The sequence below is a fragment of the Tiliqua scincoides genome, chromosome 1 (genome assembly GCF_035046505.1).
Source record: "Tiliqua scincoides isolate rTilSci1 chromosome 1, rTilSci1.hap2, whole genome shotgun sequence".
Lineage (NCBI taxonomy): Eukaryota > Metazoa > Chordata > Lepidosauria > Squamata > Scincidae > Tiliqua > Tiliqua scincoides.
Genome location: NC_089821.1, coordinates 263,460,589 through 263,485,149, shown reverse-complemented (window position 1 = coordinate 263,485,149; position 24,561 = coordinate 263,460,589). Strand labels below are relative to the sequence as shown.

At 43.0% G+C, this 24,561-nt stretch overlaps 1 protein-coding gene across 1 annotated transcript; it reads left to right on the top strand.

Moving 5' to 3' along the window:
• Positions 1–2,600: 2,600 nt before the first annotated feature.
• Positions 2,601–23,812, top strand: CALM2 (calmodulin 2). Its single transcript, XM_066624752.1, has 6 exons — positions 2,601–2,762; positions 11,695–11,725; positions 19,690–19,833; positions 19,916–20,022; positions 21,961–22,096; positions 23,178–23,812. The coding sequence occupies exons 1-6, from the start codon at positions 2,760–2,762 to the stop codon at positions 23,204–23,206; spliced, it is 450 nt and encodes a 149-aa protein (XP_066480849.1). The 5' UTR covers positions 2,601–2,759; the 3' UTR covers positions 23,207–23,812.
• Positions 23,813–24,561: the final 749 nt, after the last annotated feature.

The window sequence follows — 24,561 nt, the reverse complement described above, 5'->3', positions numbered from 1 at the left end:
TAAACATTTAAAAATGCTCTCTAGTCTAAAAGGACATCAGCATTTCCGTTCAACTATGTTACCCTGAGTCCTGGTCTTGATATAGTTTGATGTATCTCAAATAAGTCAGCAGACTTCACTTTTCTGTCTCTCTCTATTCAGCAACAGAACTTGGTACTGTAATTCAAAAGGGAGTTCTCACCAGCCCTGTTTTCCTGAATGAAGATAGCATCAGGTTTAGCCCTCATCTTCTTGCCTGCGCAAGATTTAAGCGTCAACATTCCAGCAACTAAATGTTTCTGAACTCTGAACTTCCTAAGAATTTGCCTTGCAGCCCCATTACCATTCCCTATTTTCAGAAGTAAGCCCCACTGAGGACATTGGCTTAATCCTAGCCACATTTACCTGGGAGTAAGACCCTTTGACTATAATTGGACTTACTTCTGAGTAGACATGAATAGATTGGGCTGTTATTCCCTGGGTAGCGTGTGTTGGATCGAAACCCTAATGGGACAAACTTCTCACCTTATTGTGTTGGCTCAAATGAGCCCTAGGCTTGCTAACTCCCAAGTCAGTCCAAGCGAACTTGTTTATAGGGTTTACAGCTGCACCTCAGCCACTGCTTTAACCAGTACATGAGGAAGTGGACTACTGTAAAGAGTCCGTGACAGCTTGTGCCACAATAAAAATGTGGGTCTGTCTGTCAGGGGCCACAAAACACTGTTTTTGCTGCAATAAATGAGGGCAACTGCTCTTCAGGAACAACCACAAATACTCCAAGCCTGACAGAAATTGAGGCTTAGAGGAGGCTTGTACCTGTCTCTACTCCACACTCATATTAGGGCACAAGCCTAGGCATGTCTACTCAGAAGTAAATCCCATTGCATTCACTAGGACCTATTCCCAGGAAAATGTGCCTTATTTGGTCTCACTCATCCCTCTCACGCCTGCTCAGCTTTCCCCAGCAACAGGGATGTGCAGTAGGTGGGGAGGCAACTGAGGTAGAGCCTCCCCACTGGAGTTCTTCAAAAAGCTCTGCCGCCATGTGGGGCACCCAAGCACCTACAACCCATGCAAGGAGGGAAGGAGTACAGAGCGCATGGGTTGTGAGTGCTTGGGTGCCTCATACATATTTGGGCGCTTTGCCCAAATCTCCTGGGGAGACTGTTGCAACCTAGGGAGAGTCCAGTGTAAGCCACCCAAATCCCAAGCAAGAAGGAACCAGACAGAGATGAACATAAAACTTGAAAGGACTTTATTTACCCAAACCAGGAAGGGAAGTCAAAGACAGGGAAGGAGTGGATAGTTCACAACAAGGTAAGTCTGACAAGGTAAGTATTCCCCAACTCTCAACCCTCACCCTTTCCCACTATTTTCACTTCCTCCACCTGGACCTGAGCAGTGTCAAAGCACTTGGCTGAGGCAAGGAATCAACACTGGCAAGGACCCTGTTCTTAAGGGAGAGAGAAAGAGCCCCGCCTATATTTGCCTCCTTCAGGAGGGCCTTGCTGAGCAAGGACTCAACACAACAGAGCCGGGACTCCTGCTGTTAAGAGCCTGGGCTGCTCTGCAAGCCCTGCTTTTACAGGCTGAGTTTGCACACCACACCACATGCTAGAATTTTGCACTCTCAAGCCTCTGCACACCTCTGAAACTACAAGTTTTCAGTCAGGTCCTCCTCACTCCTGGCCCCCCTTCTCTGCCCAGCAACTGGGAGAGTTCACCTGAAGATCAAGTAACTTGCCTCAGTCTAGCTGTGTGGTAAAAAGAGAAGGGGAGGCCTTCTGGCCAATCAAAGTGAAATAGGGAGGTCTACTGACCAATCAGAGTAAAACAATGGGAAAGTCTACTGGCCAATCAAAGTGAGAGTAATGGGGTGGTCTCCTGGCCTATCAGAGTAGGGGAGAGGTCTACTAGCCAATCAGAGTGAAACAACATTAACAGTGAAAAGCCTCTCACAACAGCACTTGGGGAGGCACTGCCTCCCCTGCCTCTTCCCAGTGCACTGCACTTCCCTTCCCTGCCCCCCTCCTTCTCATCACCCCTAACTACAGCTCAGTCTGTAACCTTCCACATGCAGAGAGAAGGCAACGCACAGGCTCCACTACTGCTCTCTTCCCTCAGGGCGCTGGGGAGGCTCCCACTCCCCCCCGCCTGGAGTCCCACTTCCACAGTGCGGCTCCCCAGCAGGGGGCGCCTCACTCCGAGCGCAGACTGTGCATGCCCGAGTGACGCATTGCAGGTACGAGGCCGCCAATCAGCGGAGGCCGTTGGCTGTCCAATCACTCACACGTTTTCCTTCCTCAATCTCCTTCCGCGCAGAGAAAAAAGTTCCTCGTATTCCAATTAAACGGCAGAGGCGCTGTTTCCGTCCTATTTCGTTCCATTTCCTGAAAGGCTCTTCCTCGCAGGGCCCGGGGGAGGCCCGAAGGTCGGAGTCCACGAGTGCAGCGGGGCGGGCGCACCTCAGCCGCGGGACGGTCGGTATGGCAGCTGAGGGTGGGGAGCCGGATCTCGTTTTTCCGCGCGCCCGGTCCTTGCCGAGCACCCCGGCGGGTGGGAGGGGCAGCGGAGGGATCTCTGAGGGGAGTGAGCCGGCCTATGAGGCGCCGTCGGGAGGCGCGTTGCGCTTAGTGTGAGGCAGGCTACCGAGCGGGGAGGACGTGAGCAGGAGACGAGGAGACCAACGGTGCGCCACTCCCGCCTTCGGTGGCCGTTGAGGCTTTCCCCGTTTTGCGCCTTCATCTCCACAACCGCCGCCGGGCCCGGCACAAGCCAGCATGGTTCGTCAGCCGAGGACGGGGACGGGAGGGGGTCGGTGGGGCAGCCGCGCCCAGGGAGAGGCTGCGGGGTGCGCGGGAGCCAACGCCTAACGAGCAGCTGTGGGGAGGGAGGCCTCGCGCGCTTCCGTTGGGTCGCTCCGCCAACGTTCCACGCCTGGATTCGAAAATTCGAACGCCCCACGGCCGTTATTCTCGGCGCCAGGCTGCTCTGCGCGCGGGGGGCGAAGTTCGAGTGGAGGCGGCGACGGCCCTTCCCCCCGGGGGACTGGGGGGAGGCGCTCGCCCACAGGGCGGCGTGTGCGGGGTGGGGGTGCGAAGGCGCCGGCGTCACGATGGCAACCGGGCTGCCTCCGCCACCCCTTCCCCTGCAGCTGCCACATCAGGCGGGGAGGCCCGATTTTCCCCCGGGGCTCGCGAAAGCTCCCAGCACGAGAAGCCGCCGAGCCCACGCGGGCACCTTGCTGGCGTGCAGCGGTCGCCTTTGGAAGACGCGGAGTCGCCCGGCGCTGTGGTAGGCACGCGGAGCTGCTGTCCCGGTTTCGCCCGATGAAGCCCCGGTGGGGTGTGAAGGGGCGGCAGTGGCGGGAAAAGACCGATGAGTGAAGCCGTAGCCTGAGACGGCGCTTCGGTTGTGTCAACGAGGAGGGGGTTGTAGCGGCGAGGCGGCTGCCGCGGTCGCTTGCCGTGCCAGGGAGGGACGCCTCAGTTCTGGGGTGGAGGCGCAGGTGGCGTTGGGTTCTACCAAGTAGTGGTCTGCAGTAAGGGCGCTGAGTGGGAGGACGCGAGTGGCCTTCTGAGGGCTCTGCCTGAACTGGATGAACGAAAGTTTTTTCTTCATAAAGCTTCCTTGCCGATGACTCCTGTTGGCCTAACAAGACGCTTCCTGCTCTTAAGGTTTTGTGTAAGGGTAAAAATCTTACCACGTTTAGGAGAGAGCAGCTTGAAATGAGATTTCCTCAAGATGAGCTGAGGAAGCCAGGCAAGAACAAGACACTTGATGCTTTTCATCTCGGTTCTGTTACAAAACCCTGAAGAGGTTGTGCTGTGTATTAGAGGAGATGATTGCAGATCTCTTAATTTGGCAATCGTCATTTCATCTTCAGCTTTCATAATGAGTTTCCTCTACCTATTAAATTGCTTGGAGGAGCTCAGCTAATTCCTTTTTACTCAAGTGGAGGTTGATTAGTTTGTGGATGTGAAGGTTATGTGCAGGTATATCCGTTAAGGGATGTGAACTACAGTATTTGTGGCCATAAAGTAGAGATTCACATAGTGAAGGACCAACTTAGGAATTCATAGCTGCTTTCAAAGCTTAGTTTTGCTAGTTTTCTTGTAAATCACAACAGCAAGACTACTGAATATCTTTCTACCTTTTTGAGGTCTTAAGAGTATCTTATACTGTAGTAGTTTGCCATTGATCAGCTTCTGAATACATATTCATTACCTAAAGTGATCTGCTTTAAGCTGTTTCATGTGTTGCATATACATCCTGAATATGTTGTAAAAGTGCTTTGCTGTTTACCCAGCCCAAAATATTTTTTTGATTTTGAAAAAAAAAAATTAGGCCCTTTTTAGAATGTCAGATATGGTAGTGGCTATCTCATTGCGCATCTTAACATCCACAGTTCAGACGTGTGCATGTAAACCATACAAATAGAACACAACACTTTTTAAAGTTTTTGTATTTTGCTAACCCAGCAGTTGCCTACTTTTCATAATGCTCTTTAAGGCAGGATTGACTGTTTGTTGTGCTTGGAATACGAATACCTCTGCTGGAGGCTGTGAGTCCCAGACATCAGATCATATGAGCTTCTCAAAATTTAATACTGGCACCTAGACATTTAAACTAGTTGTGATCTACGGAGGGTTTCGTTTCTAGGTACTAGAAATATTTTAGGGCTAGCTTACAATATTAAGGCTACTTTCCCAACCAGATATGTCAATTTACTAGGCAATTTTTTAAATAGTTCAATTGAGTATTAGTAATACTGAGTTTAATAAAAGTGTTTTTTAAAAGTGTGCATTGAAACTTTTAATCCGTGTCACTTTTTCTAAAGCAGAATAAATCCATCCTGTCTTTCCTCCAGGAGCCCTTACTTGTCAGTTGTAGCATTGCTGTGGCACAAGGGTTGAGTGCAAAACTTTGCCAGAAGCAAAAGACAACTTACTGTGTGTGTACACCACTTACTGTTGAGAATTTTGCTTGTTTGCAACATTTCTGTAAAGCAGTGATTTTCAGTCTTTTTCGTGTCACGGCATACTGACAAGGTACTAAAACTTTCAAGGCACACCATGCTGTTGGTGGGGGCCTCACACCCCCCAGTGGCCCTACTAATAAGTGACCCTTCCTGAAACTCCCGTGGCACACCAGTGTGCCATAGCACAGTGGTTGAAAATGGCTGCTGTAAAGAGACCTCTCACTGAAATGATGGTTCTTCCCTCCAACAATTGCTTGAGTGCACTCTTTCCCACCTCTGCAGCCCTTGAATTGCATCTTCTGCACAGCAATTTTTTTTGGATGAAGGAGAACATTGGAGCCACTGCTTTCTACTCTGGAGAGATACTGGGATCTATGCTGCTTTGAAGTCATGTTACTACAGTATTGCCAGGAGAGCTAGAAGTCTTCATAGGTTGGAAGAGCAGCTGTTGCAGATAGCAATGCAGCTGAGCCTGCCCTCAAGGGCAACTAGTTTTACCCAGCATCAGGAAATAAAGATGTTTACTGACAGATGTGCAATGGGAAAAGTCCAGGAGTGAGTTTAGGAGTTCTAGCAGCAGTATCTGAAGTGTCCCTTTACACCATGTTGTGAATTTGAGACTGTTGTGGTAAATATTGCTGCTATTGAGCAAGTAGAATATTGTTTTACTATTCTACTACAGTTCTACTTACAGTTACACTCTTTTGGAAGCATGTGTCTTCTGCTGCAGTGATCCAATTCTTTTGAACCTAAGACCCCCCATTTAATATCAAGACCTAAAGCATGCACTTGTATGCTTCATTTAGATAAGTTGTCTTGCTTATTTTCTTAGGTATCCTGGTATCCTTTTTCTCCTTACCTGCTTCAGTACCATGTTCACATTGTACACATTTTGTATTGTGTGTTTAATACTAATTTGCTATATCAGTTTTTAAATCTCTCAAAACTGTATTTCGTCAATCATGTCTTATAGACTAGTTTTACTTTCCTCTGATATACTTCTTCTTTGCTGCAAATGTATGCTTAGGCTGCATGATCAGGTATTTCAGACAATGCTTCTGTATAATTGAGTCATGCAGTGGAAATTTATTTAAGATGACCTCTCTTTTGGTGACTTTATTTGAACATGCCTCACACCTGAAACACATGGCATTCATGTGTAGAATACAGATCTTGTTCTAGTAAGAAACCACAACCTGTTGAACTGAGTAGGACAAAATATTTCAAAACCTCATCACATTTTAATCTCTTCTGAAAACATGACATTAAATGCTTGTCCCAGAAAATTGCTCCTGTACCACTTTTTTCACCTCAAGTGATGGAAAAATAAAGAAATGAAGTAGCTTACTGTGCTCTATTTCAGGGGTTCTCAACCTTTTTTTAGTGCTCATGGCACTATTCTGATTCTCATCTCTGTGGCCTCCTTTATAGCTGTTGTTGGGGGGAAATACTTTCCCATCTGCACTGTTTGTGCAATGGTACTAATAAGTGATATTTGTAAGTAAAGAAAATTCTTAAAGACGCAAAATGTCTTGAAACAGCATAGGACTTGAAAATGAAAACATTCTGATGAAAACACTCAGCATAACCTTTGACTGATGAACAAAGAACACCTCTCCGCAATACCAAGGCATAAGAACAGCCCCACTGGATCAGGCCATAGGCCCCACCAAAAGCCCCAGGGAGCACACCTGATAACAAGAGACCTGCATCCTGGTGCCCTCCCTTTGCATCTGACATAGCCCATTTCTAAAATCAGGAGGTTCCACATACACATCATGGCTTGTAAACAGTAATGGATTTTTCCTCCAGAAACTTGTCCAATTTCCTTTTAAAGGCATCCAGGCCAGATGCCATCACAACATCCTGCGGCAAGGAGTTCCACAGACTAACCACACGCTGAATAAAGAAATATTTTCTTTTGTCTATCCTGACTCTCCCAACACTCAATTTTAGTGGATGTCTCCTGGTTCTGGTGTTATGTGAGAGTGTAAAGAGCATCTCTCTATCCACTTTATCCTTCCCATGCATAATTTTGTATGTCTCAATCATATTCCTCCTCAGGCGTCTCTTTTCTAGGCCAAAGAGGCCCAAACGCCGTAGCCTTTCCTCATAAGGAAGGTGCCCCAGCCCAGTCATCATCTTAGTCACTCTCTTTTGCACCTTTTCCATTTCCACTATGTCTTTTTTGAGATGTGGCGACCAGAACTGGACGCAATACTCCAGGTGTGGCCTTACCATCGATTTGTACAGTGGCATTATAATATTAGCTGTTTTGTTCTCAATACCTTTTCTAATGATCCCAAGCATAGAATTGGCCTTCTTCACTGCCACTGCACATTGGGTCGACACTTTCATCAACCTGTCCACAACCACCCCAAGATCTCTCTCCTGATCTGTCACAGACAGCTCAGAACCCATTAGCCTATATGTGTTTTGATTTTTTTGGCCCAGTGTGCATGACTTTACACTTACTGACATTGAAATGCATCTGCCATTTTGCTGCCCATTCTGCCAGTCTGGAGAGATCCTTCTGGGGCTCCTCACAATCACTTCTGGTCTTCACCACTCAGAAAAGTTTGGTGTCTGCAAACTTAGCCACCTCACCGCTCACCCCTGTCTCCAGGTCATTTATGAAGAGGTTGAAGAGCACTAGTCCCAGGACAGATCCTTGGGGCACACCACTTTTCACTTCTCTCCATTGTGAAAATTGACCATTGACACCCACTCCCTGTTTCCTGGTCTTCAACCAGGTCTCAATCCAGGAGAGAACCTGGCCCTCTAATTCCCTGACAGGAGTTTTTTCAGTAGCCTTTGGTGAGGAACCGTGTCGAATGCCTTCTGAAAGTCCAGATATATAATGTCCACAGGTTCTCCTGCATCCACATGCCTGTTGAGCTTTTCAAAGAATTCTGAAAGGTTTGTGAGGCAAGACTTACCCTTACGGAAGGCAATTACAAGCTTTTGGTAGTAGATTAACTGCCCAATTAAAGCTTGATTAAACAAGACGTGGGGTTAAAGAATAAAATACAACTTTGTTTTCTCCCAGAACAGTGGCAATATTCAAGTCATACCTTGTGTTTCGAGGCAAAGGTAATCAGATGGACATGGGGTGCTCTAAGTTGGAGGCAGACGCAGGTTAGCAACTTGCATCACTTTGAACGCATCAGAGTTGCTAAGTTTTGCCACTGTTTGTAACATTACAGTTGCTTTCTTGTGCATAGAAAAGTTGACTTATTAGTCTGCTGTTTACCGTACACATCAATGAAAACTATAGTAACTGTCAATATTTATACTGCTGAAATTGGCATGGAGAATGAGATGTGAGGATTATGACAAATTCATCATATACCTGGCAGTTAAGTTTGAGATGACTCAGATTTACTGTTGGCCCCGTAGGAGAACCACATTGAGAACTGCTTCTCTCTCCCACCCCATGTCCATTTGTTCAGAGTAAAATACTTTTCCTGTTTCCAAGTATCAGTGCATGTAATCAAGATTGTGTAAGTAAAGAATTGAGAATGGTGAAAGACTTGGTGAGAAGGAATGGAGGGGGGTATAGAAACTTGTTTAACTTAGGTTTATTGTCGTACTCTTAGTTCCACACAACAGCTGCTCTTGCTGGATTCAGTTTCTCAAGGAGAAGGAATAGCCTGCATGTTTCCCCATCACTGGGGAGATCCCTGCCCTGTAGTATGTCCTTGCAGTCAGCCAAGCCTTCTCCACTTTTCATAATGTGTATGGTGACCAATGCTGGGAATAGTTCTTACACCATTCATACTCATGTCACTCTCTGAATTGCCAATTTTTTTCCTGTTTATATAAAGTGTAGTTAATGTTTTGTCATATTTCCTCTTCTCAAACTCATGGTTGCGGGTTTTCAACTCCACCCTATTTTTTCTTCCCCATTTCTCTTAACAGTTACAGCGAAAATTTTACTTTTTTTAAATGAAAGCACCTTCTGTTCTGCCTATAGACAGTGTTTGCAGGAGGGTTTGTTGTCCAGCTCATCAACTCCAAACAACTGTGAAGAGCATAGAGCAAGATAAGCTCCAAGTCTGTCTCTTCATACACTCTTGACTTGTCTTTGGCCTGTAGCCATGATTGAGGTCTCCATGTAAAGTAGCAGAGCTGCTGTAACTCACCTTATCAGGTGGTAGATCCTAGTAGTGGATTGTGTTTCACCTGGTAAACCAGGAAATTGGTAAACCAGTGTTCTGAACTGGTTCTTCCACTGGTAAACCAGGGTTCCGAGACAGTTCTGCTTTGGTTGTAATTTTGCAAGTCAGATACAGTCTACCAGCTGTCAGTTCACTAAAGGCTTGATAAGTGGCTGGTGTGTTGTATTGTGCTTGATAGGTCAGAAACTTCATAGCTGTTGAACTGTCATATAAGCCTTTTGTATTTTACTTTCAATTGATTGATCCTTTTGTTTGAAGCATACTGAGGATTAGAAGCATAGACTAAGATAGCAGTTGAGGCTTACCGACTAGTTCCACAAGTGTAACAAACAATCCTATACGTGTTTACTTGGAAAAAAGTTCCACTGTGTTCAATATATGAAGTGATTGTATGCATGAAGTTCAGAATTCTTTGTATTAGTTTAATGGGGTGCTTGGTTTAAGCTGGTACACTGGCTAATCTAGTGATATCAAAAAACTGAAGAATATTTAAAAATATAACTTGAAAATCTAAGACAATCTAGAAGACACTGATAGTGGTTAAATTGTAAAACCTACAGTCTGACTTTGTCAGTTAACTAATGCAGAATATTGTTACTGGTAGGCTGCTTAAAGCTCTGCTTGCATCCCTGTTTTGTAGTTCAAATGTGTCTTCAAGCTTTGTGTGTGTACACACACACACACACACACACAGTTGCTGCAACTTCCAACACTAAGGTTCCTCTTATAAACATCTAAAGTTGCCAATTTTGCTTTTACTTGTAATGAAGCAGGAAGCAGCGAAGATGTCTTTAAGCGCTGCTGTCACTTTCTGTGGGTGTGCACTGGCTTACATTGGCATCCTGAAAGCACTGAGCACTAGAATCCCCTAAGTGCGCTTAAATCTAGCATATTCTGCAGTTTTAACTTACTCTTGTTCCTCTACTACAAAGCTACCCTTAATTGGACTCTTAGTACAACCAAGTAGTCATGGTTATTTTAAAGAATTGATTTCTTTTCAAACTATATGTCTTTAGTATAGGTTTAATGAATTTTGCACACAGCTTTTTCTACCAGACAAAATCAAATGCAAGTAAGCAGTTAAAAGAACTGCATGTAAAGAATTTTAAGCAGTGCTTTTTGGTAGTGAGGTTTCACCAGCTGCTCAAGCCTCTATTTTAATTGTTTTTTACTTTGGTGTGGAGGTTTTTACTTTTACTCTGGAGCATTTGAGCTCCATGTTCATCTGATTGGGACCATTCTGGTGGTCTTGTGTTCCACTTTGCCTGGCCTTCAGTAGGAAACAAGGCACGTTTGCCTACCCAATGAGTAAACACGAACGTGTGACTTAGTTTTGCTTTGCATAGGATAGGGTTCAATACATTTTCCTGATCATCTTAGAAGGGGAGACTTCAGTGGGGCCTGTATTCATCAGATTGGGACCATTCTGGTGGCATTGTGTTCTTTGCTGGACTTCAGTGTGGACTGAGACTCTTTTGCCTACTCATGAGTAAAATCTGCAGATGTAATGAGTAAATTCACTTACCTATGGATCAGACCCGGCCCCCCAGCATGTGCAACCCATCTGGAGACAATGGGAGCTCTGCTCCCCTTGCCTCTAGGGGGCAGCCCCCAGGACCACAGGGACGGACATTCACCTGTATTCGCAGTTTCAGCTATCGGGGGGGGGGGGTGTTCCAGAACGGAGCTTTTGCACATAAGGGGCAAGCCTGTCTCTCTTTACATAGAGCTCAATACACTTTCCTTTTCAGCTATCAGCTTGTCAGTTTCACAACCCACCAACAATCAGGTTGCGACGCACAGTTTGGGAAACACTAAACTGTAATTTAAGTTTAGGTTAACTCCGACTTAATTCTTGTTGCAAACATTGGCTTTAGTTTTCTGGCTGAGTGACATCCAAGAAAATGTTACTTACAGAACTGTGAAATGAACAAATAACAATATCTGATTTCCTAAACAACCCTTTCAGTATTCTCCCCAGTCAGTATTCTCCAACTACAAGGAGTGCATTTCTGCCTCTATCCTAGAAACAGTTCTGGAACAGTTGCTTGGGAAGAAGCTCTAGATTTGTTCGCCAGAGGACCAAGGGCGGTTGTTTACATCACTTGTGAGGAAGATATCTCAGAAAGATCATCCGAGTATCAGAAGGGTTTAAATACTGATTCAAAATTACTTTAACTGGTCTTCTGCCTACTTCTACTTTCTCTTAAACTCTTTGAGTGTCTAGTCCTTTAGAGAAGCCATTTTCAATCACTATGCTGTGGCACTCTGGTGTGCTGTGAATGATCCCCAAATGTGTTGTGGGAATTTGGAAGACGGTCATTTATTACTAGGGCCATTGGGAGATATGAGCCCCCCGCTGACAGCACAGTGTCTTGCCAGTGTGCTGTGATATGAAAAAGGTTGAAAATCACTACTTTAAAGCATAAGCTTGAGGACAGGGCTTTGGTTTATATGCAGTTATGGAAAGTGCTCTAAAAATAAAGGGATACTAAACAAATCTGTAAGCGGCTTGTCATTTTTCAAGGCACTAATTTCATTCTCTCTTTTTAGGCTGATCAACTGACAGAGGAGCAGATTGCTGGTGAGTCAACTTAAACTTTTTGAGGGTATAATGACTGTCTTCATAAAAGCAACTGTGCTGTGCCACAAAAACTGCAACTGGGAATTCTAGTACTTGTAGCATTGTTGGGTCATACTTGGTGGCTTTAACTACTGGCTAGTCTTATTTTCAAAGCTATGTCATAGTATAGGTGCTTCCCCATATGTATGGGGGATAGTTTCCTGATAGTTTCCGGGTAGATGGGGCTCGTCAGCCTGGGAAGGCAGCTCATCTGGGAGAAGGAAAACTCTGATCCCAAACCTCCACTGCCTTGTGGCTACATCCAGTTAAGGAAAAGGCTTCAGGAGTCAACCTCGAGGCAAAATCAGGAGCTGGAGTCCCTGAGGCAGTTCATGGCTGAACACAGTCACGTTCTGGCAACTCCTGCGACGCCGCTGGAACCAACCGTATTGGCTTTTGCCTTTCCATTGGACCATTTCAGTGACGTGGAGAGGGGGGATTTGCTGCATGGGTAACAGCCTATCCTCCATACCTACTTTTCCCAGGCTTCGCGTACTGGAGAGGACACTGTTCCAGAGCCACCATTCAGAGCGCGATACCATAGTCTTCCGAGACTAAAGGATGCCAACAGCAGTTTCCTGCTGCTACCACAGATACCCAAAATCACAGATAGCAGTGAACCCTGTCCATATTTCCCTGTCATGCTCATGACTTGCCTATTTGGTTGCAAATGCTTTGTAAAAGGAAGATTTTTCTTTTGCTTTGGAACAGGAAGCAGACAGTAAGAAAGCTAGACTCATAGCTGCTAAAGGAGTGCTGCAGGAGGCAACAATGAACACTAACAGTGGACAGCAGAGGAAGGTGGCAGCAAGAATGCTAGACTCTGCTTCTTGTTAGTGTTCTCACTGTTGCCTCCTCTAGCAGCCTTGAGTCTAAGTCCTCCCTTTTCTGAGGTATTCCAAATCAAACGGAAGAAAAAGCTGCCTTTTGTAAACCATTTGCAAATAGAGAAAGATGAATCCTAGGTGTGACTGGGGTGGGTTCGAGCATTTCAGGTATGGGATCTGCAAATACTGGGGGGTTTCATTACACTAAGACTTTTGTGTACTTTTGTGTGCATGAACACTTTTACTTGTGTAGCTTATCTTATGGGAAGCAGTTTGTTAAATTGACTGAAATTCAGGTATATCACTCATGACTTATTTATGTCATAGTAATGCATCTACCTAGGACAAAGTTATATTTCTAGTGTATCTTAGGTTCAGTGGTTGTGTTGCAGCCTCCAGTTACTATGTACATATTTGGTATTGGAACTCTTGTCAGAATAAATAGTAGCTTGATACAGTTTCCATTGAACAAAAGCTTTAGTGATAGCAGTGCAACTAATAACTGCTGAACAGTAAAGCCTAATAACTGTCATGCAAACTATAGTCTATTGCCACTAATTATATAAATAGGTTTTACATATTAACAAAAATTAAAAATTACATTTCAATCCCAGTGGTGGCAGAAAACTTGACAAACTTTAAATATGATGGCAAAAGGATCTAAGCAAGTCCCTTGTCCCTGGCAACTTATGGTTCCTTATGTTGTCCTCAACCTGGCTAGTTCTTGTTGCTGCTGTTTCTTCCAACAGTTCGGTAGTCATCCTGCTCTATAGCAAAAGCTCCCTTCAGCTGCAGCTTTGTAGTCATTTTTTCAGCACCAGGAACAAAGTTGTCACCTTGGCTACCTGAATTTGTCATGCTTACCACCATGACATCTCACTTGATTGTGGAAGATACAGGGAAGCAGTACTGAATTGGCTTACTCTAAAATGGGTGCTTGTGAGGAAAGTTCTTATTTAGAGGAAAGTGTGTTAAGGTGCAAACATGACACAGAAGAATGTCAATGAACATAAGAAGAGCTCTGCAGGGTCAGACCAAGGGCCCATTTAGTCTCGCTGCCTGCATCTTTTTGTCACTTCCTTGCATCTGGCATTCAGAGGCTGCTTCTAAAACTAGTGGTTGCATATAGTCCTCATGGCGCAAGAACTTCTATACATATAGAAAGCAAGTATATGATAAAAAAGGAAGAGAGCTTAGTGCATACTAGGGTTAGAATTTAAGTATCAAAGACGTGAAGATGGATGTGTGTGTACACTTTGCAACCTGCTTATAAAGTTAGTTGGTAGTAATCCCCCATGTTGGTGGTGGTGAGAGCAGAGTTAAGTGACTTGCCAAGGTTGTCTTCATGGCATAGGTAATATTTGAATCTCAAGTATGAATTGTACATACAGTATCTACCATTCTCAAATCCTAAACCGAAACAGTTAATACATTGAGCAATTGAAACCTTTTCTGGAACTTGGCCCCTTAGTGTGTGGTTGGTGCATATTGAATGCTCACCTGTGGGGATTCCAATAATGTAGAAATGTTGGAGAGGTGTTCAAACTAGTCTCTTCCTTTATATACTATTTATATAACTTTGTGCAGTGGAGCATTCACTCCTAGCAACTTCATACTGAAATGGTGCAATCCAGAAAAACATTGTCTCCTTAATTCTGTTTATAAATTAACCTTATGAGTATCTTTGGTGCTTTCTGGTTAATAGAAAAGGAAATTCCTTAATGAAAATGCAAATGCATGATTAATCAATAACATCTTGGTCAAAAATCTCTTTGGCCCTATCAGTGTTTAATTCGTGGATGTTGCTCTTTTAGTCCAAGGCAGAAGCTGTTCCATTGCATCACTTTGAGAATAGATTTCAATAAGTCTGTTTCAGTCAGTATTTCAGGGCTTTTCAAACTGGGGCATCATGATGCCCCAGCCTTTCACCTTAAGGGGCCGGGGCAACCTGGAGGCAGGGAGGAGGCAGCGGCGTGATCCCCAGGATCGCACCGCTCGGGGGCTGCAGGGGCTTGGCTGTATGTACCTGAGCCTCCTGCAGCCTCCTGGGGGTGTGGGGAGCCCTGCGTGACCTTCTACAGGTCTCCCCGCAGCTTTGAAAGCGAAAGTGGAGCAATCGCGCCCTGCTTCCACTAAAGAGGAAGTGGGGCGCAGTCGCTCCACTTGCACTTCTGAAGCCCTGCAGAAGGTTGCGCAGAGCTCCCTGCAGCCCCCCTGAGCTGCGCAGTCCTGGGGATTGTGCTGCTGTCTCCCCTGCCCCGCTGCCTCCCCCCGCCCCCACAAAATCTTAGAGCGGCTCAAACTCTCCAAGAGAGTTTGAAAAGTGCTGCAGTATAACATACTGCCAAGTTATATGAAATTGAAACTTTGAAAGTTAGCAAACATAAAACTAGGTTGCTGATGCTTAAGAGTAGCTTTAAGTTGATGCTGGCTCCCTCCACGCTGGGAGGTCAAAGATACTGCTGCAGATGTGCTGTGCTCTCAGAATTGACATGGGGCTGATGAATGATGAGCATTCAGAGACGAAGATCCAATTTAAGTGAAAAACATGACCAATTAGAAGGATATAATAAGTAGTTTTACCCAGAAGCTACTATAGGTAAGGTAAAATAATATCTATTTGAAAAGGAGATGTGTGTGGTTGGATGGTGTCTGGTGAGAGAGTTGTCCCTGAATATAAAACAGTCTTCGGGTCTTTTACTATTTGGTAGCCTCTTCTAGGGGCATATGGTGATGCATAAACCTTATAAAATTGCAGAAAATAGGTAGTATTCACATGAATAGCAAATTTTGCATGAAATGAAGTCATGCAAAATTAAGGGTCCACCCAGCTCTGAATGCATACAGAGCTGTTCTGTGGCCTGTGGAGGCTGTGCGCGGCCTCAAAAAGGCCTCCGAAGGTCCTAGAATCGCACTTCCAGTTTTCACCCCAAAACCGGAGCTGCCCTTCTAGAACCTCCGGAGACCTTTCTGAGGTTTGTGGAGGCTGCGCACAGCCTCCAGAGGGCTCAGGTGGGGCCAAGTTTGACTTCACGCAGGTCCTGGGGACCTGCGTTGAGCCAGATTTACGAACAGAAATTTTATGAATAAAGAGACACTGCCTGTATACCACAGTAATAGAAGCTTTAGGCAGAACATAGTTGCCAGATCAACAAATAACAAGCTGGGAGGAGGGAAATCCTATTAGGACCATATTGCTGTTTTCGTAACCAGAATTCTCCTAATCTTGAAATGAAGAGAATTGGGCAGGCAGCCAAAACGTTATAGTAACAAGGTGACATTTGTGACCTGGTTCAGATATTGTATGAAGCCAGGGTTGAATCCTGACTTTTCATGATGTCTCTTAGTCTTGGGCATGTATTCTCTGCCTTCCTTGTAGAATTCTATACAAAAATAGGATTGGTCCATGTTGTAACTTACTAATTTTACTTATTCTAAACATAATTCAGGTCATGATTTATTTGGAAATTCTTGCTTGAATAAGCCATGATCAACTAGTTATGTCTGATTCTGATTCGTGTTAAATCTGGAAGTAGAATCCTTCTCCTTGTGCAGTGGCAGGGAGAGAAGAGTGCTCATGCCCATGGCTAAGGAATATTGTGCAATGCCTAGAGTCAGTCCTAGCTTCTTATGACTGAACCAGGCCTACTGGCAGGGTAACTGTACAAATGGCGCATAACAGGTAATTTCTAGATAAACTTTGCTTTAGAACTATTAGCTATTAAATCAACAATAAGCTGTGACTTGGATCTTGTTAGAATAAGAATGTTGCTGAATTACATGGGTTACAGTGACCCTATCACATTTTTGCATTCAACCTGTGTGAGTAGTTAAAAAGAGGACATTTCTCAAGGAATTCAGTCTAATTCACTTGGGAAGCTGTGAGCCTGTTTAAAACCACTATAACAGGATAATATGCCTGTACCTTTTGTAAACCAACTCCAAGAATAAGTAGCATGTAAAGACATAAGTAAAGAGGAATTTTTAAAAAAGTTTTCTCAAATAAAGATGACTTAAAGCTCAGAAGAAATGCAAATTCAGATCAAGAATTTGAGGGGCAAATTGAAAAATGTGAACTACAGGGGGGATAAAAATTGCTCAATTGGAGACATGGTTGTCTGTTTGATTTTGATTAATATTCAACTCATTCTGAAGGGTCCTCTCACCACCTTAGATTTCTGAAGCTGCAAGGACCTGTTGTAGAGGTGGGGTATAGGAGGTTTCCTTTGAACCCATTGGTTTGGAAATTGCCTAGGAAGGTGATTTAAAGGTTCAGTGCTAAAGATGTGAAAACTACTGAAGGTGGCCATGGAGGTTGTTAACAAATTCCTGCATCAGTTCTCACTGTGGAGGATGTGTGCAGAAGAGGTTTATACTACCTTCACCAAAAGATTCTAAGGAGCTGTGTTTAAGGGGGTCGAGGCAGTTTTGGAGCTAATTGCGTTAATGCAAGGTATTTACAAGGATTCATATATGAAAACAGCTGAAGTTTTAAACAATTTAGACATCAGCATTATGCTTTTAGAAATCAAATGTGTTCAATTTGTGTCTTGGGTAAATTAAAGCAGAAATGGAAGGCAAGGAACATACATTTGAAGACAAATTCACTGCTGCAAAGTAGAATCTTGATTCAATGTATTAAAAGACCTCTCTCAGCAGGCATAGGTGGGATAGGCGTTATTTGGATTTTAAAACACTACCAGTCCTGAGGGTCTTGAGTAAATTTCGTACTCATGAAATTATAGCTTGGTAAGTGAATAAATAGCAGGGAGTGGAGTATGCATACAGTGGATCCCTACTTTATAATGGTAATCTGTTCCAGAGACAACTTTGTATTGTAATATGAATGCAGACCTATAATTGTTTTTGGTAATTCATTCCAAGACTTCAACTTCTGCCTCACAGCCAAGTTATTTCCCTCTCTAAAACGCGATTTTAAAAGTGCCTATTGTGCTGTTAGGGGCCATTGTGGTGTTAAACACACTGCTAGGAGATGAGTGCTAAAGCCTTACACCTACATTGCCTTTGTCGCTCCTTCCCTCAAACACACAGTCATGATGTTAACTGCTGTTGGCTAAGCTACTACTTATGCTTTCAGTCACTGATTTGCTTATCACCCATGAGGTTCTGTGGGCAGCAAACACATTCTACAGTGGATAACCTATTGAAGTGGTTCTCAAACTTTTTAACTCAGGACCCACTTTTAAGAATGACAATCTGGAAGTGATGTCCTGGCTGGAACCGACATCAAGCAGGAAAGATTTTTTAACAGTCCTAGGCTGCAATCCGATCCACACTTATTTAGGAGTAAGCTCCATTGACTGTCATAGTTAAAAGCATATACATTGTAGCCTGTTAAAAGAACAGATTGCCTCAAATGCAGTCATATACCACGGCGGCATCAAGTCTAATACTAAAAATAAAATATTGAAATGACGCCCACTTACAATTGGCTTGCGACCCACCTAGTGGATCCCAACCCACAGTTTGAGAAACAGTGATCTATTGTATAGTGAGCCAACTTTTGCCACGGAGAGTACAGTCCATCTTAAAGCAAGAATTTGTTGTAGTTTTCATAGTATAGGGAAGTAAGCAGTTGAGCTCAACTATTTGTATTGGGATTGACACTGTTCAGATTCATAAATGTTGTTGAGTCAGGGCTAATCATTGAAGTAGCCAGTATGAAGATGACAAAGTTATTCAGGATAAGTTTACAAACTTACTGTGACCTGTAAAAGATTTATACCACTGGTGATCCTGGCCCCTGTGCAGGACTGCAGGGTGCTGTCTTCCCTACCTCCACAGGGCCTTTAAACCACACTTCTGGTTTAATGCCTTCCAGAGATCTCAGAAGTCCTTCAGAGAACCAAGTAAGCCATGCACAGCCTCCCTGGCTCCCTAAAGACCGCCAGATGGAGGCAGAGGTGAGGAAAGTGGAACTACCCCTTAGAAGCATGGTGCCCTTGGGCATTTGCCCCCCTCCCCCAGGAATGCCTCTGATTTAGACTGATTAGTAGGAGGTTTCCCAGGATTTTTGGGACATGGAACTTTCAGTTCCCTATGTAGATATCCCAGAGATTGAACCTGATGTATTCTGTATGCAAAGCAGGTTTTCTATCACTGCTACAGCCCATTTCCCAGTATTAACACCATGTAATGCTAGGGAAAGTATGGAAAAAGCCATCAAATGTGATCAAGGGGTAGAAGCACCTAGCTTCTAGAGATAAAGTATTGATTTTAAAAATAACTTGAGGAGTACAAGTTTGTGAATGGTATATAATGTATGGAGACTTTTCTCAAGCTCTTTATACTAACAATGGGAATCACCCAATGAAATTGGTAGCAGTTTACGGATAGAAGGATGCATGGTTTCTTTTAGTGTATAACTTATGGAAAATGATGACTGTCACTGGCTTAGATGAGAAAAGTTGGACAATTCATGGGGTTGGATCTGTAAATGCCAATTGGACATGATAGCTGAATAGAACCTTTGTGGCTGAGGGCAGTATACCTCTGGATATCAGATGCCTGGGAGTTGTGCAAGACATGGCTAGTGGTTTCATGTCTTGCTTGTAGACTTTCCAGTGACATCTGAGTGATTACATTTGAAAATGGGATGCTAGGCTAGATCTGTCTATCAAGTGGAGCTGTTATGATCTTGCTAAGACCTTGTAATTTCTTGCACATAATTAAATGAGAAGGTGAGGCTAAATAGTGACATTGACTTTAAATTGGGTTTGCCAGAAGACATAGTTGTGTTATAGTCTGAATGCAGGTAAACAAATTCATGAAAGGGAACTTCCCTGCCATTGCCAACTCTGCAGCTCTAAAATAATCCACTGTTTAAAAAGCCTCTTCTGGCCTTGAAAATTTGGCTTAAGATAAAACCCTATCACTTATATAGAACTGTGTTCAGAGAACTAGGTTCACCAGATTCTAATGAAATATAATTATTTCAGTTTTAGGTGTACTTGTTCATATTGTGCATGGTACTTCACAATCCTGTCTCAGTTGCTCATGAGCTTAAATGAAAACAGTGTTGTATAGACCAGAGTAAATTGTTCAGGCATTTGATCTGTTTGACCTTTCTCTTCATAGAATTTAAGGAAGCTTTTTCACTATTTGACAAGGATGGAGATGGTACTATAACAACAAAAGAACTGGGAACAGTGATGAGATCACTTGGGCAAAATCCAACAGAAGCTGAATTGCAGGACATGATCAATGAAGTAGATGCTGATGGTAAGCTTTTTATTTAAAGCAGCTTAGTAACTAAAATTCAGCATTTCTGGGATTTCCATTAATAACCAAAATTACTTTACAGGCAATGGAACAATTGACTTTCCAGAATTTTTGACAATGATGGCAAGAAAAATGAAGGATACTGACAGTGAAGAGGAAATTAGAGAAGCATTCCGTGTATTCGATAAGGTATTCAATAATATGTACATTGTAGATGCTTATAGTAAAAAAGAAATTAGAAACAGAAATTAGAAATTCAGAAATTAGTCTACATTCAGAAATTAGTCTGCTAGTTTGAACTAAATTAGTGACCCAATCTATCTCCCACTAATGGCAGTGGAACTCCTGATCTATAAATCCAATTAACAGTGGCACAAAAGGTACCCTGGAGCTGCTGGCACAAACATTTGGAGGCTCCATGCCCCCCCCCCAATGTCCCAATTGGGCTGCACCAGAGCAGATAAGGTAATGGTGGCAGTTTGAGGGATAAAGCAGGGTAGGGGGTTGGATCCTGGCAGTGCTAGTATGCACCAGATCCTTTCCCCTTTCCTAGCCCAGAACTGAATTCTTAGATTTATGTCAGCAAAACAGCTGGCATGGGTCTGAAGAGACTGATCAGGTGGTCTACTGGGAAGTGAGTAAAACATTTACTACTTGTTGGTCTGATTGCCTGCCCCACACACACCTTTGCATACTACACATGCTTTGAGTACAGCTGCATGGCAGTAGATAGTGAGGGGTAGGATTGGATTTACCTAATGGTTGATGTAATTACCTAGCAATTAAAAGTATAGTGATGGGGTCAAAGAATCATTTCAGCTTTACTGAAGCTTGAGACCTTATTTGAAGTATCACATCTGAATATTAGACTTGTGTTCAAGAAGAAGCCCTCTTACTTGGTTGTCTGAAGTGCTCTCCTGTAGGTAGTTTGGCTCCCAAATTTATCTACAGACAGGTGAAAATACTTGTGTTATGCTTGGGGGGGGGGGGTAATCTCTGCTGGTTTTGGTAGTTTGTGGCTTATGCTAAAAATGAGAACTTGCCCACCCCATAGGCATTTTAAAGATGTATAGACCACCAGGAATCTGAGGGCGAATTATTTCTTGCCCCTTTGTACTACTGGTATCAGATACTTGGGTAAGGACTATGAAGAGCACACTAGTTTATCAAACATACATGACCAGGACCCAGGTTTCACCAAACTCATCTGATGTACTGTACTTGATATTGGCACCACAATCAAATCTTCATGTAGGAATTGGTTCTTGGGTACAGAATGGCAAAAGGTGACAGGAAGGAAGCACTCTGCAAAATGCTATGGAAGGAAAGAGCAGAACCAAAGCTGGATTTAAAAACTGTCTAAAGTAGGATGACAGCTTGTAACTAGACGTGGATTTTTCGTGATAACAAAATAGACACACAACACTGTTTTCTGTTCTTCTCATTTTTGTAAAAAAAACCCAAAATCTGCAAATCTGTTTCTCTACATATTCTAACACCTCTATATGCATGTGGCTGCATCTGCTGACACTATATCACATATTTTAAAGCTATTATAATTTATAATTACAAATTATAAAATTTTGCCCTTGAGATAAAAGCACATAACATACCTTTCTGTACTTCTAACTTTGGAAAATATTGAAATAAGTATTTTTACCTACCTCTACATATAACAGAATGAGTTTCTGTCTCGGTTTTGATTTCATTTTTCCACGTTGAGTATTGCCCATGATCTCATGTTTGACTTGACTTTACAACTTTCTAGAGCTGCAAATATAAGCAACATCTTGCTTGTTGGCTATCAGCTGCATGAAATGACTCATTTTTGAAATTTTAAGCACGTTCCCAGATACTACTTATACATAGGTAAAATTTTGCATAGTTCGAAACCAACAAGAAATGTAGTGTCCTATGTCTTTGTCTCTTCCTTTTGCACCACCTGAAGTATAACTTCCCTGGTTCCACTGTCTTGCATGCTTTCTCTAGGCAGGGTGAAATAGATTGAGGGAACCAGTGTGCCCAAAACTTCAAGTGTTTGATTTTGGTGTGCTGTGTGTGTGTGTGTGTCACACATTATTTTGCTGTAACATACCAAAGCAATTTGTAAGCATACTTGTTTTCCAGGATGGAAATGGTTATATTAGTGCTGCAGAACTTCGTCATGTGATGACAAACCTTGGAGAAAAGTTAACAGATGAAGAAGTTGATGAGATGATTAGAGAAGCAGATATTGATGGTGATGGTCAAGTAAACTATGAAGGTAAATTGCACTATTCTTTAACTGGGCAACATACACAACTGCCTGAACCTACTGGCTTGGATGTAAAGCTATCTTGTATCCAGATATACCTATACTTTGCAGGCTTACTCTTTTCTTTGCAGCTTTCCCCAAAAGCTGCTTGTGGCTCTTTAGATCCTAGCAGTTTGTTCAGAGCATCACAAATTGATCTTGACATTTTGGATTTATTAAATACAGCATATTAAAGTGCAACATGTTCAAATGCTGCTGCTTTCCAATTCAAATGAGTCGTGCACCCCAAATTGGCTTCAACTTTTTCTGTTCTACCATTGACAATGGTGAAGATGATGGGAGTCCTTGAAGTGATAAACAGTGGGCTCTTGGTATCCATGGGAGATCTGTTCCAGGGCCCCACTGTGGGCCTCTTGGACACAACTGGAAGTGCCTTTCTTCCTTTTGGAGGCTTTCTCAGGCCCTTCATATGCAGGGTTAGCACCCATGGTGAGTCAAATCTGGGTGCTTGAATCCACAGATGACAAGGGCCAACTGTACAGTCCATTTCAGGCTAGCATATTTTATTGAAAAAGTTATGGTAATTCTCATCAGGTATGCTGCAACAATGTAGTCTTACTTCTCACATAACTGTAGACTCAACAGATCTGGCCTCTAGTCTACAATATCTGGCTGATCTACCCAACTCAGTCGAAATGCCTCAAAATACCCAACACTACTTTTGTGTCTGGATCTTTGGATAGCTAGTAGTTGGCTTCATAGCTTCTTCAAGTAGGTGATTTATAGCAATTCCTGAATGCGACTGAACATTGTATATTAATGCTATATAACGTATATTAATGTTGGAGAGTGCTCACCATAATGAACAAGATGTGATAGTTATGATACCTTTATATTGTATTTGAAAAGTGAATTTTAGAAGTAAAAGGCAAAATCAGAACTATATTGTCCAGGAGCTTGCCTGCGAAGCCTTTGTATATTTCTAAATAGCTAAGGTATTACAGAAGTTCTGTAGAATAGATGAGGTAGTAGACATCTGAGCATGTTGCAAAGACTTACAAGTAAAGTTGATTTTTTCTTTCTCCTACAGAGTTTGTACAAATGATGACAGCAAAGTGAAGACACTGTACAGAATGTGTTAAATTTCTTGTACAAATTGTTTATTTGCCTTTTTTCTCTGTTTGTAACTTATCTGTAAAAGGTTTTCCCCTACTGTCAAGAGAATATGCATGTATAGTAACGAACTCATTCCTCCATGTTTTCCCCTTTATCTGTCATTCTGATATTTTGGGAAAATGATCAAAGTAACAAATGTTTGCATGTGGCTTACTCTGGATATTTAAGCCCTTCAGCACTTCTAAAGCTAGATGGTGTTGGTTACATGAGGGAACATCTAGGTTATGCCTGTTTAAAATTAGTTCTTTTAGGAAACTTAGCATGTTGTTGAAATGTAGTCTTAACTCTGTGTGGACTATGGACAGTCAACAATATGGAACTTAAAAAAGTTTGCACTATTGCAAAACGGGTGTATTATCCAGGTACTCGTACACTATTCTTTTGTACTACTGGTCTTGTACCAGAAGACATTTTCTTCTATGGTTACTATGCTTTTAAAACTTTTGTTCAGCCACTTATTTTCAAAAGAATCTGCTTATGGCACAACTTGCCTCAAATCCATTCCAAGTTGTATATTTGTTTTCCAATAAAAAAATTACAATTAACCCATATTGTTTCTACTTTATTTATTACATTTATATTCCACCCTTCCTCCAAGGCAACGTATGTGAATTCTTATAGTAGCATTTATTCCACAACCCTGTAAGCTATTAAGCCGAGAACAGTTGATCCAAGGTTGACCAGCAAGCATCACGTCTAAGTGGGAATTGAACCTTGATCTTCTCAGTCATAGTTGGACATTCTTTACTACACTATATTTTTATACATTTGAGTCTCATCACTTAGTCTTGTGGTCTCTTTATATTCAAAGATTTAAAAATGCCCCTTGAGACACTTCAGTTTTAGACTTTGTTTTGTAATGATACCTGAAATATTTGGTACTTGGTGCTCCTTTTTCACTACATACCCTATAGTAGAAACTCAAATCAGTAACTGAAAACTACTTTGTGACAAGCTTTTGCAGTATGTAATGGTCAGACTGCATGCAAAACCCCCACTCTAACCATCATAAACATGAAGTAGAATGGAGACATACCACACAATCATTTAGCACAGGGGTGCTCAATAGGTGGATCATGATCTACCGGTAGATCGCGAGGCAAAATGAGTAGATCGCACAGTGCCAACCCCTCCCTTTAGGTGCCTCTGGGAGGAAACGCCGGGAGTAAGGCCCATTGTACTCAATGGGGCTTACTCCCAGCTAAGTGTGGCTAGGATTGCAGCCTCACAGCCTAATCCTAGGCATGTCTACTCAGGAGTAAGTCCTGTTATACTCAGTGGGGCTCAAGGTACACCAA

Coding starts and splice junctions, on each gene's coding strand:
- CALM2 (XM_066624752.1), top strand. Junction 19,834..19,915: donor CAATGAAGTAGATGCTGATG/GTAAGCTTTTTA, acceptor ATTACTTTACAG/GCAATGGAACAATTGACTTT. Junction 22,097..23,177: donor TGGTCAAGTAAACTATGAAG/GTAAATTGCACT, acceptor TTTCTCCTACAG/AGTTTGTACAAATGATGACA.